This window comes from Takifugu rubripes, chromosome 1 (genome assembly GCF_901000725.2).
Source record: "Takifugu rubripes chromosome 1, fTakRub1.2, whole genome shotgun sequence".
Classification (NCBI taxonomy): domain Eukaryota; kingdom Metazoa; phylum Chordata; class Actinopteri; order Tetraodontiformes; family Tetraodontidae; genus Takifugu; species Takifugu rubripes.
In genome coordinates this window covers 8,538,881-8,553,288 of record NC_042285.1, presented here as the reverse complement: position 1 = coordinate 8,553,288, position 14,408 = coordinate 8,538,881, and the positions used below count along the sequence as shown (strand labels likewise).

Here is a 14,408-nt window from a genome sequence, read left to right as displayed (position 1 = left end):
ATGTCACCAGTCAGACAATAAATTCATAATCAGAGGATAGAATCCTGTTTTCTGCTGGCATAGAATTATTCTTTGGACTGACTTGAAGTCAGTAATTGTACAGCAGTACAGTTACTGTGAGGAAAAAGGGAGATGGTTTAGAGAAATTGTGATAGAAGTAAACATACTGATTATTGTGGGAAATAAATCAGTTCCAATGTTGCATATAAAACTCAGTGCACTTGAATGGAAGGATGTTTACTTCATGTGGGCATCATTTTGCGCTAGTATTTAACCTAAAGCAAAGTATAACCAAAACAGACTCATAAAGGACAGTCCTGATACCAAAGGTCCCTCCAACAAGATTCTCATTTTATTGGCTAAATCTCAGTTTACAGGAAGACAGTTGCATTGAAACAGCAGAAGTGGTTCAGAGTTCTAGCGCTGTGATCATCTGCTCACTAAAACACCAAATAATAAAATATGGCACTGGACAGCAAGGACAACACGTGTGGATAGATGAGACGAGTGGCCAGCAGCAACTGACTCATTGCGAGGAAGGAGAAAAGAACGTTGGGTTGGATATTTCGTCTGGTGTGATTCATCCATCCTTCATCTCAGGTCAGGTGTCATCAGCTTTGATCAGGAATGTCCTAAAAATACATGTATCACGGCAACACAGGTCTAAACCGCTACAGTGAAATGGGATTAGCAGAACAGTGGTGCAGTTTTACCAAAACAAGAACACAATAAATTTGAATAGACACTGTCGAACCAAAATATGCACATGCTGTTGTTTGTAAAATTCCAATATTCTCTTTTTGTGTTTTTGATACCAAGCTCTAAAATAAAACTAATCTGAAAAACATTTTACACATGATGACCATTAGCAATAGCAACCCAAGCCTGGTCTTTGATCTGATTGCCCTTGCTTTGGTGCGTTTACTTCGTAGGGGTAGGGGTGAAGGAGTACCCTTAAAACTTCTACAGTTTGAAACCTTTTTTTTGTCCTTTAACTTGACTGCTGTACCCCTTTCAGGGTCAAAGGGAGGGTGCTGGAGCCTATCCCAGTTGCATGCAGGCGTAGGCAGGGTGCACCCCGGAATGAGTTGCCAGCTCATTTCAGGGCCCTTTGTGAGCATTTAGGGGTTTGGGACCTTGCTCAAGGGTACCTCCCCCTTCTACTAGAACCCCTTCCATGTTTTTGCCTGGGGTTCGTACTGTGACCCCTCTGCTTTTCAGCCCACTACGCGAGAGGCATCCTGACTGGTCAGTTACACCAAAAGAAGAGTCTGCTATTAACCTATTGTGCATGATTTAAGAAATCAACAGTATCAATATCCGCACACTTAGAATGTTTCAGGAAGGTTTTAATCTGACTACATGATGGGAGTTGGTGGGTGGTTTTGGGGGACGATAGCACTTGTACATGAACATCACCCCAATGTCATTTGTTTTAAATGACATTGGGGTGATGTTCATGTATAAGTGGTCATGTGAAAGGCCTCAGCAGATGAGTCCGACTCGCTGGAAGTCAAACAATAAAGCCCGCAGAGCGACATGAGAACAGCTACAGTGTCCGCGTCAGGAGGGCTCTTTGTACCGAGTCTGACACGGCCCATGAGCTCAGAGATTGTCACAAGATGCAATTATGTGCACCCTCACGTCTGAGATGAATCAAACAGCTAAAGTACATCTACAGAATACTCAGGCAAATTGCAGTTTCTTATTTTCTTTTTTTTTTTTACAACCGAGCCCGAGCACATATAAATTCATGCAGATTTATTTATGGGCAGCGACAGATTTCTGTGCACGATCCTCTTTTTTCCCCAAAACATTATTGAAGTAAAAATTTCTTTTTTGCTGTTTCCTCATCAGTAATTATTTAAGAACCTACTTCAGTAAAAAAAAAGAGGGAATTTAGAAGCATAAAAGACATCGGAGTCCTTTCTTCTGATTTAAATTCAAGCTCGCGCTGTCTTCATGCTTTTATTTTTTTTTTTCCCCTTTGTGACGGTGACAAAATGTACACAACATTAACAGCAACACAAACACAGCACACTGAATACAAACTAAGTATTGTTAGGATTTTAAGTTTTCTTTCTTAAGTAGCCCTAAAACATCTCAGCAGATCATGATGGCAATATTCACTCTGGACCATAATGGGAGAACTTGTGCTACGGCAAGAATTCCACATCACAACTTTTTTTCTTTGAAATCTTTTTACCTGAAAATCTTTTTTCTTCTTCATTTTGTAAGACTTAGTTTGAGCTAATCATGCAGTTTATATAAAAGTGAGTCTTCAACGTTGAGATTGGTATTTTCTTCCTTACTATATTAAAAATGCATTTTTTTTCTTTTTTTGCTGAAAACTTAAGAAAGACGAACTGAATTCTTCCAAAATGAAAGTGTCAAAAATATCTATACAAACATAATTTCAAGAGTGAGTAGAAAACAGCCGAAATGACACACGTCAAACGTCCTGCTGCTGGTCTGAACGCCATAAAGTAGCCATGCGCTGATCCAGGCCTGAACACGGATATCATGGGTGTGAGTGAGAATTTTCTATTTAATTCAATCCTATATTTTCTGTAGGAGCCACCACCACTCTGTGTCCATAAGAAAATATAAATATGAATTTCCTATTTAATTCAATGTTCTATGTTGTGTGTGTGTGTGTGTGTGTGTGTAATGCTACATAATCAATCGGTGACATCAGAGCATTTCTAACCTGAACGTTCACACATGCAGCAGACGTCCAAATAATGTTTCCCAAAGAAATCAGACACTGAATTACAGAAAAGATCATGAAAACCACTGTACTAAAAAAAAAAGACAGAGAAAAACTAGCGTTTTAATCCCTATAAGGTGTTTTTGACTCATACAGAAACACATTCACACGCATTTGTTACACGAAACTTGGAAAAACCTCAACTCGTTCTTTTTTGATCACGCAAGTGGAGTACTTGAAGTCAAAAATACAAATCCTTTGCCGCATGGCTTCATTTACAAAATCATACAGTCTCATCTAGAAGAGCTCACTCAAGCCTTCACCTCCGTTTTCCCGCTGGAAATATTGCTTTAAGGAATACGTATTCTTTTCGAGAATCCCGTTTTCCACTCCTGGAAACAGAAAACATCAACAGCTTCTTGAGGAACATATCAGTTAAGTCTCCATCTCTGTGCTCTTCCTCCTTCAGTGTGAGTCAGATGGATATGTGTTAAATACTGTCTTCAGTTCTGCTTCCATGCATGAGTGGGGTTGGATGAAAGGTATCTGATTCAGCGATGGCGATCAGACACAGATTTCGATGGGCGTTGTCACCAGCATGCGACCACCTGGCGAACTGTTCTCCCGTGGCATTCGGTCATAGCTGTTGGTGGACGACACTGAGCTGTTGGTGGACACGGACACAAAGTGGTGGCTGCTACCCGCTTCCATCATGCCTCCCTTTGCCCCCCCGCCACCGCTGCTCCTCTCTACTGCCACGGGGGAAAGGGGGGACAGATGGGACAGCGGGGAGAAGTGAGATAAAGTCTGCTGCTTCATCCTCTCCACAAGGAGCTCCTCGTCTTCCTCTCCAGACGAGGAAGATGAAATGGTTCCATTTAGATCTCCCTGCCCCCCTCCCCCAGCTCCGGCCCCTCCTCCACCACTCACCCTTTCTCCGCTGTTTCCAGTGTTACTGTTGCCATTGTTGTTGTTGTTCTCCGTGTCTAGCATCCAGGAATGACTGAAGTAGCCGAAGACCTCTTTGACGGAGCAGCGGCGGTCCTGCTCCACAGACAGCAGCCGGCGGAACATACGGAGGGCCTGCTCGGTGAAACGTCTCCACTGCGAGGGCACTGTGTTTGTCCTCCTTTTCTGCCAGCGGATGAATTCCTGGTAGAAGGAGTCAGATGGCAATGCCTTCTCCCAGGGGAAGTTGCCCGTCAGCATGCAGAAGAGCAGCACACCAAAGGCCCAGACATCGGTGCTATAGTCCACGCAGAAGCCCTCGTGGCGAGACACATCACAGAGTTCTGGGGCCGTGTACGGAATGGTGCCACTCACCTGGAAGAAAATTCAATCAGTGAACTCCACAATAGAAAATGAAAGCAGTATTGCTACATTTTTTTTATTGAAAAAATACATTGGCTTCAGATATGTTTCCGAATTTGTGAGAAGTCTTTAGTCACTAATTTGTGTATGACACCCTCATAAACAATCCCTGGATAAAATTCTGAGCCAGCAGCACACTCTCATAACCCCCGGGTTAAATTGGAAAACTGGCTATAAAACAGTAGGAAGTACTGACTGAATATCTATATTTTATCATTACTGGCTATTTACACACAAGTAAGGACACACCAATGAGTCTATGTGTAAAGCTACATCTTTGCAGTACTCACTCTCTTCACAGGCGAGCCGGCTCGGCGCGTCATGCCAAAGTCAGACAGCTTGACTTTGCGACACTCACGGTCAAAAATTAGAATATTTTCAGGCTTGATGTCCCGATGGACAAGTTTCTTACAGTGCAGGTAGTCCAGAGCAATTGCTACTTGGTGCACGCAACGCTTTGCCACAGCCTCAGGAAGACCAACCTGAGGGAAAGAACAGACAGAATTAAGGAAATCATGTTAGATTAAAGCAATGAAGAGCAGTCAAATAAGAAATCTATTGCTGAGCTGTCCAGCACACACAATGTGATATAAAAACATCCTTCCCCTGAAATCTATTATACTAACAATTGATTATTTAATGCCAAGAAACCCAATTTTAACAGTTATTCAAGACAATTACTAAAATAAAATAATAAATGGAAATGGGTTTTAGCTGCAAAGGGTGACTGAGATGTTTTTTGGATTACATGTGGGAAACCTCTGTCTCATCCACCTCTGTCCTCAAATAGCTTCATGTTTTATTTGAAATGCTGATAAAACTAAAGATATAAAGACAAATGGGATGGAGCACCTGTGGTGGAATGATGTCAAAGAGGTCTCCAGCCAGAGCGTATTCCTGCGCAAACACGTAGTACTCATCCGTTTCAAAGGCGATCCCGAACATATTGATGATGAAAGGGCACGGAGACAGGTAGAGCGAGATGCTGTACTCCCTCAGGAATGACTTCAGCTTGGTAGTCTTCTTCTTTAGGAACTTCAATGCCATTTTTGTCCCTTTTGAGGCAAGATTAAAGAAAAAAACAATTGAGCTTTGGTGTCACTTTAGACCTCCCTTCTGCTAATCTAAAACAGCAGATGAGGTCCTCACCTCTGATCTTATGGATGACCAGGTCCACCTTGCCATAGGTGCCTTTGCCAAGCTCCCTGATCACCTCATAGTATTTGTTGACCTCCAGCCTTTCCAGATTCTGGGCCGCAATCAGCTGCAGTTCGTCCAGAATGTCCATATTGGCTCGAGACACCAGCGGAGATGAAGTCATCGTGGGGAAAACTTTGGTGGATCAACCAGGAAAAAGTGGGGAATAGATGCTCTGACAGGATGAGGGCAACAACTAGCACCTGATTTCCCTGCACAGAAACAACAGAGAGGACAGCTTAGCCCGCCGTAAGGAAACTTTGAATGGCTTTGTTTCTTTCAGTAAGAAAAATGTGTTAGACCATAAACCAACTACAGAGAAAACATGACATTTCCATGAGGAAAGAATGTTAATTCCACCATAAATATTATCAATGAATTATTATCTCTATTTATCAAGATCTTGATAACTAGCGCGATGAATGAAATCATTTGGCCATTGTATCTTTGGTCATTGCTTTTTTATTTTAGTGACCACATATATTTAAAATGCTTGGTGGTATATGACACTTTAATAGAAATAATACATTTCATTGTTGTTGAGGTGTGTAAGCTGACACCTGTAAGACGTGCAGGGTGCATAATTCATCCATGTGTGTACAATAGAAGATGTGATATTTCTGCTTATTTTCAAGGTCAAAGACTGACAACAAGCAGTGGAAATCTGCAACCCAGAAGCAGAAAAAATGCTAATTATCTGCAGTGAAGGCGAAAGTAATTCTAAATGCTGCACACTGAGGGAGATGCCAGAGCCGAACTCACACAAACACACATGTGCAAAAACACCCACATACACGCAGGAGCCAACAGTAACAGAAAATCCATTCCTTGCTGCAGTGTGATTATTTGTGGTGATTGCTTTCTGTATTTATGTTCCAAGTCTTGACCCTCTGTAGATAACTGGAATTAAATGCACACTCACACACAACCACACCCCCACACACACTTGGAGACAAACAGATGCTTCATTACATAACCTCAAGTGCTAGAAAAGGAACCTTATCCAAGAGGAGACACTTTGAGAATCTTTTGTAGGAGACACTTTGAGAATCTTTTGCAGTAAAAAAAAGTTGAAACTGTAATGTTGAAACTGTAGAGTTTATGAACAAGTAATAACGATATTTTGCTTATCCAAGGGGTCCTGATTTATCTACCCAAGCAGCTTTCTGGTGATGACACAGGATCATGTTAACATTAGAAGGTATCTGAAGGTTGCACTGCAGTGCAGAACACGGCACTCAATCAAACGGAACATTAAAAATCCTGAGAGAGGACACAGGAAATCAGCAGGTCCCTTTGTGTGCTGACATGAGCTCAGCATGTAATGCTCAACTGCTTCTAAAAGAAATGAATGTTCCATCATGTCACACTGAGATGCAGCAATCATTCTGATGCACATGGATGAGCTGCAACTGTCAAATCCTTCTTAATCACATGTAAGAGACCAGACATATGAGAAAACGAACACACACACGCGCGCGTGCGCACACACAGCATGCTAGCTGCGTTACTTTGTCATCCTCTCAACAGGCTGTGTTCATTTGTGGGAGTATCATGTGTGTTTGTGTGAAATGGACAGGAAGAGAGGTTGACACCAGCAGGTGAAGAGGGATGAGTCATTTTGGATGATTAACAGCAGCGCAGCGAGGATGTACCGCTCCATTTCTGGGCTTCAAATAACAGAACTCAGACGCACATGAAATACACACACATGAACCGACACAACAGTTGATCATGATCACAAGTGTTCACACTGAGTGTGTTTGAAATGTAACTTGGCAGTTTCAACAATAATGACTCCTGGATCTTGTAGATCACATGATGGCACATCTACAGACAATCAAAATATCCATGTAACTATCCAATCAAATCTCCAGTTATCATAAAATCTGCATGTTTGAAAAGCTTTTGGTTAAAATACTTCATTTCTGATAAACATTTCTCTGACAATGTCCTGGACAGCATGAGCTGACCACCCATGACAACCTCATTGTCTGGACAGGAGACTCCCACGGTCCCTTAATGCAACATATTGGAAACAGCAAACACAATGTGCTCATTTCAGCTGAGTAAAGATGAAGCCTTCATGCAGTCTTCACTCAGCACACACCCTGACATCAGGTTGTGGAAACAGAGCGGTGACAACGGCCAAAATGAATCCCAGACAGCTTATGTAACCGCAGGGCAATGCTGACTGAACAAGGCGAGGCAATGGTTGCAGCCATATTGTCCCCTGAAAATATCTACAAATCATTTACACATTAAAAAATATAATTTACAGCATTGTTTCAGTCAGAGGTGGATGATTATGTTTAACTTAATTTGTTTTTAATCCCATGTCAGAATTCACACTAAATTTCTCCACAAATGTGTGTTCTTTAACACATAATCTATTCTATTCTATTCTATTCTATTCTACAGAGCAAACCACTTTCGACTCCAATTCTCAGTTTTTCCTATAAATTCTGGCATATTTAAATCGAACATACACAATACATTTTAAATATATGCTTAAAATAAACTAACCCCAGCAATTAAATTTTACTGTATTTATTGTATTGTATTCATTAAAAAAGGGAGGTGGCAATTTTGTTCAGACTGTATATATTGGAATGATCAATATGATCAATTTCCAACAGAAATGTCAACAAAAATACAGATGACATCATGATGATGTCATGTGGATTATATGTTAAATTGTAAAGCAGGACAAAATTCAACATAAAATGCATATAATGTTCACAAACTGGGATTTCTTAACTAATCAAGACCAAGATATACTATATATTAAGTATCGTTTGGTTATTGGCAGAAAGTAAAAGGTTTCAGAAAGCAATTAAAAGTTTTATTCAAAATATAGCAGTTGGATTTGCAACATAATTATGCTGCCAGTGGTCTTGAAATGAGAATCACCTTTTAAAAAAAAACACCTGTGTATACACCTGACAGATCTGGAAATATCGACCTTTTTGCCTCAAAAACACAATTTCATTTTAGAATGTTTTTGACCACAACACACACCATATGAGGTCAGTCCTGCTGTTTAATCCATTTTGAACTTTACCCTTGAATGGTCCACCTTTTGTAGTTACAGCAGCCCATCTCTCTGAAATAATGTCAGTATATTCAACAGTAATGTTATCTCCATTAAAATTTTTGTCCATTTGAAAGGTTGTGATGATTTCTCGTGGGAGTCCACTGAGCTTGATGGCATGTGGGATCATGTACAAACAAACCTTGACGAACATGACCACTATGAAAATACATCTCCAGAACAAGCATAGCTCCGAAAACAGAATAATTGCCTTCAGCAGCCAAGACAGTGCAAAACTCACAAAATGTGCCACAATGGATGGCTTATCACAATGGACAATCTTAATTGGAATGTCGGTCATTTTCAGGAAGTGGAATATATTATATGATATCCTAATTTATATACTAGTGTTATAATCTGTGCAGTATATTGTCTCATCTCTTGAACTGCATGACTCTTCAGATCAGCCTGATTGATTATTGCCGCTGTATCAGTATCGCCCATTGCATAACTATTTATATTTTGCAGTGTTTGAACCAGTGAATCAAAACATGGCACTTTGCTGTGAAAGAGCATCATCAGGAGAACACCCCCCATGTTCCCACTGAAGCTTTCTTTTGATAGGTTGATGACAAATCTGCCTGCAACGATGTTCCTTGTGAGGACTGTTGATCACCAGAGTGTCTGTGTGACCCAAATCATGATCTGTGACTCATCATGGTGTGTGTGTGTGTGTGTGTATGTGTGTGTGTTTCGGCTGTTACATCTCATCAAGGGGCTTAAACCCACTTTGATCAGCCGTGCCTTGGGCTTAGCACATCTAAGAGCCCTCCGCTGCAGCCCAGGGTGTATAAAATAGCACGGTTTGTTTCAAGCTGGTTCACATCTCCATTAGTTTGATCCTTTAGTGAGAAGGTGTTTATAATGCAGGGAAGACAAAGCCCTTCCTTTCCCAATCATATTCATCAATTATCATTGTGAAAGGCCTATGTGTGGACTGGTGCAGCCGGAATGTAAACATTGTATTCTTTATGCTATTCACACATCCTCAGCTGCAGGATGTCCTTAGACAACACGAGACCTGACAGACAGAGGATCTGCTGTAGGTACCTGCTACACCTCAACATTGCAGTGATTGATAATACAGGGACGAGGTTGATCTGTACAGAATTCAATGCTACAAGAATATTCTGAATTAAAAAGATGCTTTTTTTTTTATTGTTGCCTACAGAAGAATCATAGACAACAACACACTTCATAAACGACCAATCATAGTGCTGTGTTCAGCATATGCAGCTGCACAGAAGAGGCCCAATCAATCACGTATCCACTGCACGAAAACAGTGACACCTTCTGCAATTGAAGTAGAATCATGTAATTTAACGATTCATGTTTGATATGCAGGTGGAGATGGAAGGAGTAGTTTTAGTTCAACACTCACCAATCACTTGGTTCCCATATGGGGTCTGTGGAGTCCGCCCTGTCAGCCCGGGCTGATGCTAGAAAACACACAGGATGTCTGGGCGCATACTAACGCCAGGTGAGCCGGGGGGAACACCTGGTGTCCGGCGAGAAGCCTGTCTCCAACCGTGTGATTACGGTGGCTATGTCACCAAGCATCCTGCAGCCTCTTCCAGCTCTGCGTCCTATTGTCTCCGCATCGCTCTGTCCTCAAGGAGGGGAGGAGGTGGGGGGAGGGGGGCAGCAACGCGGAGGGCCCTCCCCCTCCCTTTTGCTCTGTCCAATCACAGCGCAGCTCCACCGGGAGCCGCTGCTGCTCGCTGTCTCCGTACAGACTATGCCGCCTTCAGGTGCAGTCGTAAATATTCCAAACAGCTGCAGGGATCTTTATTACTACGGGTCCAACTAAATCTGTATTAGAAATGCCCTTTTTTTTGTTTAATTACCGGTAATATAAATAATTTATTTTACCAATTACAATTGTAAAGTGTTTACGAAATCGAAAAAAGTCTAATTACTAAAACAGAATTTTTTTAGGTTTGCAAAAAAAATGCCACAGTGTAAGATGTCAAATATCTCAATGTATGTATGTAAATGAGGAAATCACAGAATCGTACACTGATGGTGTACATTGTTTAAAAAGAGAATTACCTTATTTTTTTTTATACCACAGTATTATACCACAGCAATATTACTGAACTATTCTCATTTTAAATTAAGGTAACTGAGATAGATTGAGTTAACTCAAGAAACAACAAAGTCATTTTGCAAAACAAGTATGTAACAAAATTGTATTACTTAAAAATGTGAATCAGAAAATTTGCAAGTTACTAAAATATAAACAACTGTTTTTTTCATAATTAAATGACAATTGAACCATTGAGAAGAAAATTGAACAAAAGTTTGTCTGTCAGAATTAACGTATACTGGAGAGAATAGAGAGTGCAATATTTTTTTTAATACTACAGATAATGTATTTTGGTTGTAGGTTGTAGTTGTAAGTCTGCATTTTCCACTTTAAATATGTTTCGTGGATGTAAATATGGAAAATTTACAAGCTACACAAGAATGCTTCATAAGCCTAATACAGATGGAAAATGTGTTCTGAGAAATAAAAACATCACCTGGCCCTCATGTGACTGTGGCTCAAAATGGGTCTCTGTATGTATGATCAGAATCAGCCCAATAATAAACCATTCAATCTTCAAATTGTGTAACAGTGGCATTCCCTTTTCTCCCCATGCCTAAGTCTTTAAAAAATTGTTTTTCATCATACAGCTCACAGTCTTCGCTGATAGCCATAAACATTTTTACTTAAACTTCCAGGGAGATATTAGTCTTAACTGATTTTACAGCAAAAACATCCCTCTGCTAACCAGGCAGTTGCATCAAAGGGCCAAGGAGGTACTGTGCCCAGAGTTTGTTTTGGCTCACTTCACCGCTTGTCATATGGTGGGAAAATTGGTGTTCTGTTGGGACTATATTTGCAAATTCTTAGAAAGAATACTCTTTATGGTTGGGAAGTTTAGATTCCATGAGGGGAATACCCTTTGCAGTTATTTTAAAAATAAAATTGGACTCCCAATCCAACCACCTCTCTGTTGGATTTATATTTAAATATAATTATCTGTGTTTTGCTTTATGTAAATTCTTATTGAAGGTTACTGAAGGTCAAGAATTGCATATATACATTTATTATTCTTTCTTTCATCCCTTTTTAATTTTTTGCTTTTCCCTTGAGTAAACATAACTTCATCAGTGACAAGAGAAGAGATCGTAATGCATTCAAGTACATCACAAGCGGAGTTAGAATCAGCTAACACTTATTTCCAATTACTGTTACATAACAGACTACAAGAGGAAATCTTTAAAAAGGTCAAAAACGACACTTTTACAATAATAAAATACATAGGATTTGTTCTAATAAAAGTAAATTAAAAAATACCCATAAAAACTCAAGTAAAATCAGTGCATTTTAAAAAGTTGACAGCAATATGTGGTAAGATTTGACAAATACATTTAAAGAAAGAGATAAAGAGAGATGTTTTTGGTGTGCAGGTGCTGTGCCAGGTTCCGAAAACGGCACAGCCGGACGTTTTGGGCATCTCCAGCGTTGTACACTCTAAATATGTGGTAGCGCTGCTTCTCCTTTAAAGCAAAGTCCAGCTCATTGGCTGACATGTGAATGAAGGACTTCTCCTTCTTCACGGTTGACTTCACCTCCACGTACACCTCCTCTGTTACCCCCCCGGTGGACTCAAATGTGAGCCTGAAGTCGAATGGCCGGCCGCTCTCTCCACTCTGGTTGCACCAAATGACTTGTGCTGGTCGTCCAGGATCACTGCTGCTTTTCCACTGACAAAGGAAGGAGTAAACCAGCTCCTCCCCCCATTTGCCGATGACTTCCAGGTCTGTCAAATCACCAGGCAGCACAACCTGCAACATACCGGTACAAGCATCTTTCAGTGAGCCCTGCCGCGTAATCAATGGTGGAAGGATGGGGTGTGGGTATGTACTGACTGTGGTGGGTATCTGACAGGTTGGTGACAGTTCCTCCATGATGGCATTTGAGTTCCACTGAGGGAAGTCCATGTTCAGTGGACCTAGAGACTGGGTAGTAGCTGTAGACCCATGGAATGTATTAGAGGCTACAGTGACCTCAGGAACAACACTGGCAAAGAAACAAAGATGATAAAATTAATAAGCACCGAAGGAGAAAATAAACACCTTAAGGTATTCATGAATCAGAATAGTGAGGGCACACGTACAGACTGTTTGGTTTTCGCTGCTCTCTGTCTGGCTCGGCAGGCTGTACAGATGGAGGTTTGGGAGGGTTTTCCTCTCCAGACTCAGCACTAGATTTGGTAGTCTCAGTCTGTTGCCTGGGCTCTGGTAATGGCAGACGAGAGCAGACAGAACAACTGAAAAACAGCTCTATTGTGTGTGATTATCTTAGAAATTATTTTTGCAATTGACCACAACCGGAAAACAGACCATGCTTAGCCTCACAAAACTGTCTAAAATAAGGTGAATAGTATGGATGAATTCTGCAGTAACTAAAAGTATCTTCCTCCATTGCAGGAGTGTGTTCTCACGAGAGACTCAAAGTACCATTCAGCTGAGAAGAATGACCAAACCTGGAGTTTGTAATATACCGGAGATCACCACAGTGTTGTTTTGTTGTGGTGGGTGGACCCCGTGTCGGTTTGACTCGTCTGTAGGTCTAAAGCTCTTCTGTGGTTGGCTGCTGTTCAGACTCTCGCTGTTTCCTGTTTGGACAAAATCCCTGCCCGGTTCTCGATCATCGGGCCCAGCAGGAGGTGGCCACATCTTCATGACTTTATCCACTATAGTAGAATCTCTGTGCACTGCTGTTAAAGATACTGGGTGTGAGGGAAATATCGTCATTAACTGAGAATGAAACAACCATCCAAACACTACCTGTGCGGCTGGCTCCTGTACTGTGAAGAGGGGCTCTGGGGGGCCAGCACTGTAAGGTTTCTTCCCCATCTTCTTGTGCATGGCGTGGCAACTCCTCAGGGGCATAAGAGGAGTAACTCCTTGATGGCACTGCAATGCAACATTTTCACTTTGTTAAAATGCAAAGCAGAGGCAGAAATTATATAGAAAACAATCATACATAAAGCTGTTTCAATGTCAGACAGATGTCAGATGAAAAAGTCTTTTGATCATATTAAGCCTTGAGATCAAAGTGTGGGCGTCTGTGTGCGCGAGTGTGTGTTTGTGCAGTGAGGGATCTGCTCTTTGTGGCCGGGTAACAGCTGCTCTGTTATGACACCACACATTACAGCTAACACCTGAATTAGCATATGTGAGAAACACACTAGTGTGCATGCTTGTATGTGTGTGTGTACAGAGACAAACAAAAAGGCATGACATGATAATGGAAATGGAACCAAGTGTCACAGACAGTCATCGGAGAAGTAGGATGAGACTTTTGTGCAGACACATCTTCCAGAACTAAAATGAAATCATCAAACCGGGGAAGTTTCTCTTTAATTTTAAGATATCGCCGTGATTTACATTTAAGACAATGCAAATATAAAACCTGATAGATCATTAATGTTTACACATTTTAATGCTGTGAATTATTTTACAACTTTTCAGTAAGGTAGTTGGTTTGAGCAGTTGCATTTATGTAATAAGCATAGCGAGATGAACAGTTCATCATCTTTTGAACTTGTCTTTGACTCAAACTATATGCATACTCTATGTAACACAGTAGCACTAAAGATAATTAACTTGTCTCGTCTTCTTAACAATTTATCCCTTTCGGGGTCATGGGGAGGGTACACAATGGGCAAAGCCAGGGTCGACCCAGTTTATCGCAGGGCCCTATATGAGCTGTTGTGGGTTTGGTACCTTGCTGAAGGGTAGTGCTCTGAAGGCATTCTGGCACCTTCCCCTACTACCAGAACACCGTCCATGGTTAACAGACTGAGCTACCACCACCTATCATTAACTTGTAATCGCTTTATACTGTAGTTTCAGATGATGCATTGCTTGTATGTATGTATGTATGTATGTATGTATGTATGTATGTATGAATGAATGAATGAAAAATTTAGTACTTTTGGATGTTCTCTTGCTATAAATGTAAATCCGAAAGGTGAA

General features: G+C 41.0%; 2 protein-coding genes across 7 annotated transcripts in view; both read right to left on the bottom strand.

Moving 5' to 3' along the window:
* Window positions 1-1,713: 1,713 nt before the first annotated feature.
* Window positions 1,714-9,892, bottom strand: bsk146 (brain specific kinase 146). Its single transcript, XM_029836140.1, has 5 exons — window positions 9,754-9,892; window positions 5,231-5,490; window positions 4,934-5,136; window positions 4,372-4,563; window positions 1,714-4,033 (listed from the first exon to the last, which is right to left on the bottom strand). The coding sequence occupies exons 2-5, from the start codon at window positions 5,400-5,402 to the stop codon at window positions 3,275-3,277; spliced, it is 1,326 nt and encodes a 441-aa protein (XP_029692000.1). The 5' UTR covers window positions 5,403-5,490; window positions 9,754-9,892; the 3' UTR covers window positions 1,714-3,274.
* A 1,559-nt stretch (window positions 9,893-11,451) lies between these two features.
* Window positions 11,452-14,408, bottom strand: part of LOC101079642 (uncharacterized) — a 27,483-nt gene continuing 24,526 nt past the window's right edge. For 5 of the 6 annotated variants that reach the window (XM_011605391.2, XM_011605405.2, XM_011605426.2 and 2 more), the window contains 5 exons: window positions 13,215-13,343; window positions 12,911-13,144; window positions 12,542-12,662; window positions 12,294-12,444; window positions 11,452-12,209 (listed from right to left, as the gene is read on the bottom strand). In XM_011605391.2, coding sequence (XP_011603693.1) covers window positions 11,793-12,209; window positions 12,294-12,444; window positions 12,542-12,662; window positions 12,911-13,144; window positions 13,215-13,343 — 1,052 coding nt within the window. In that variant the 3' untranslated portion in view covers window positions 11,452-11,792. The remainder of the gene's footprint in view (window positions 12,210-12,293; window positions 12,445-12,541; window positions 12,663-12,910; window positions 13,145-13,214; window positions 13,344-14,408) is intronic. The other variant, XM_029835887.1, reaches the window with a different exon arrangement.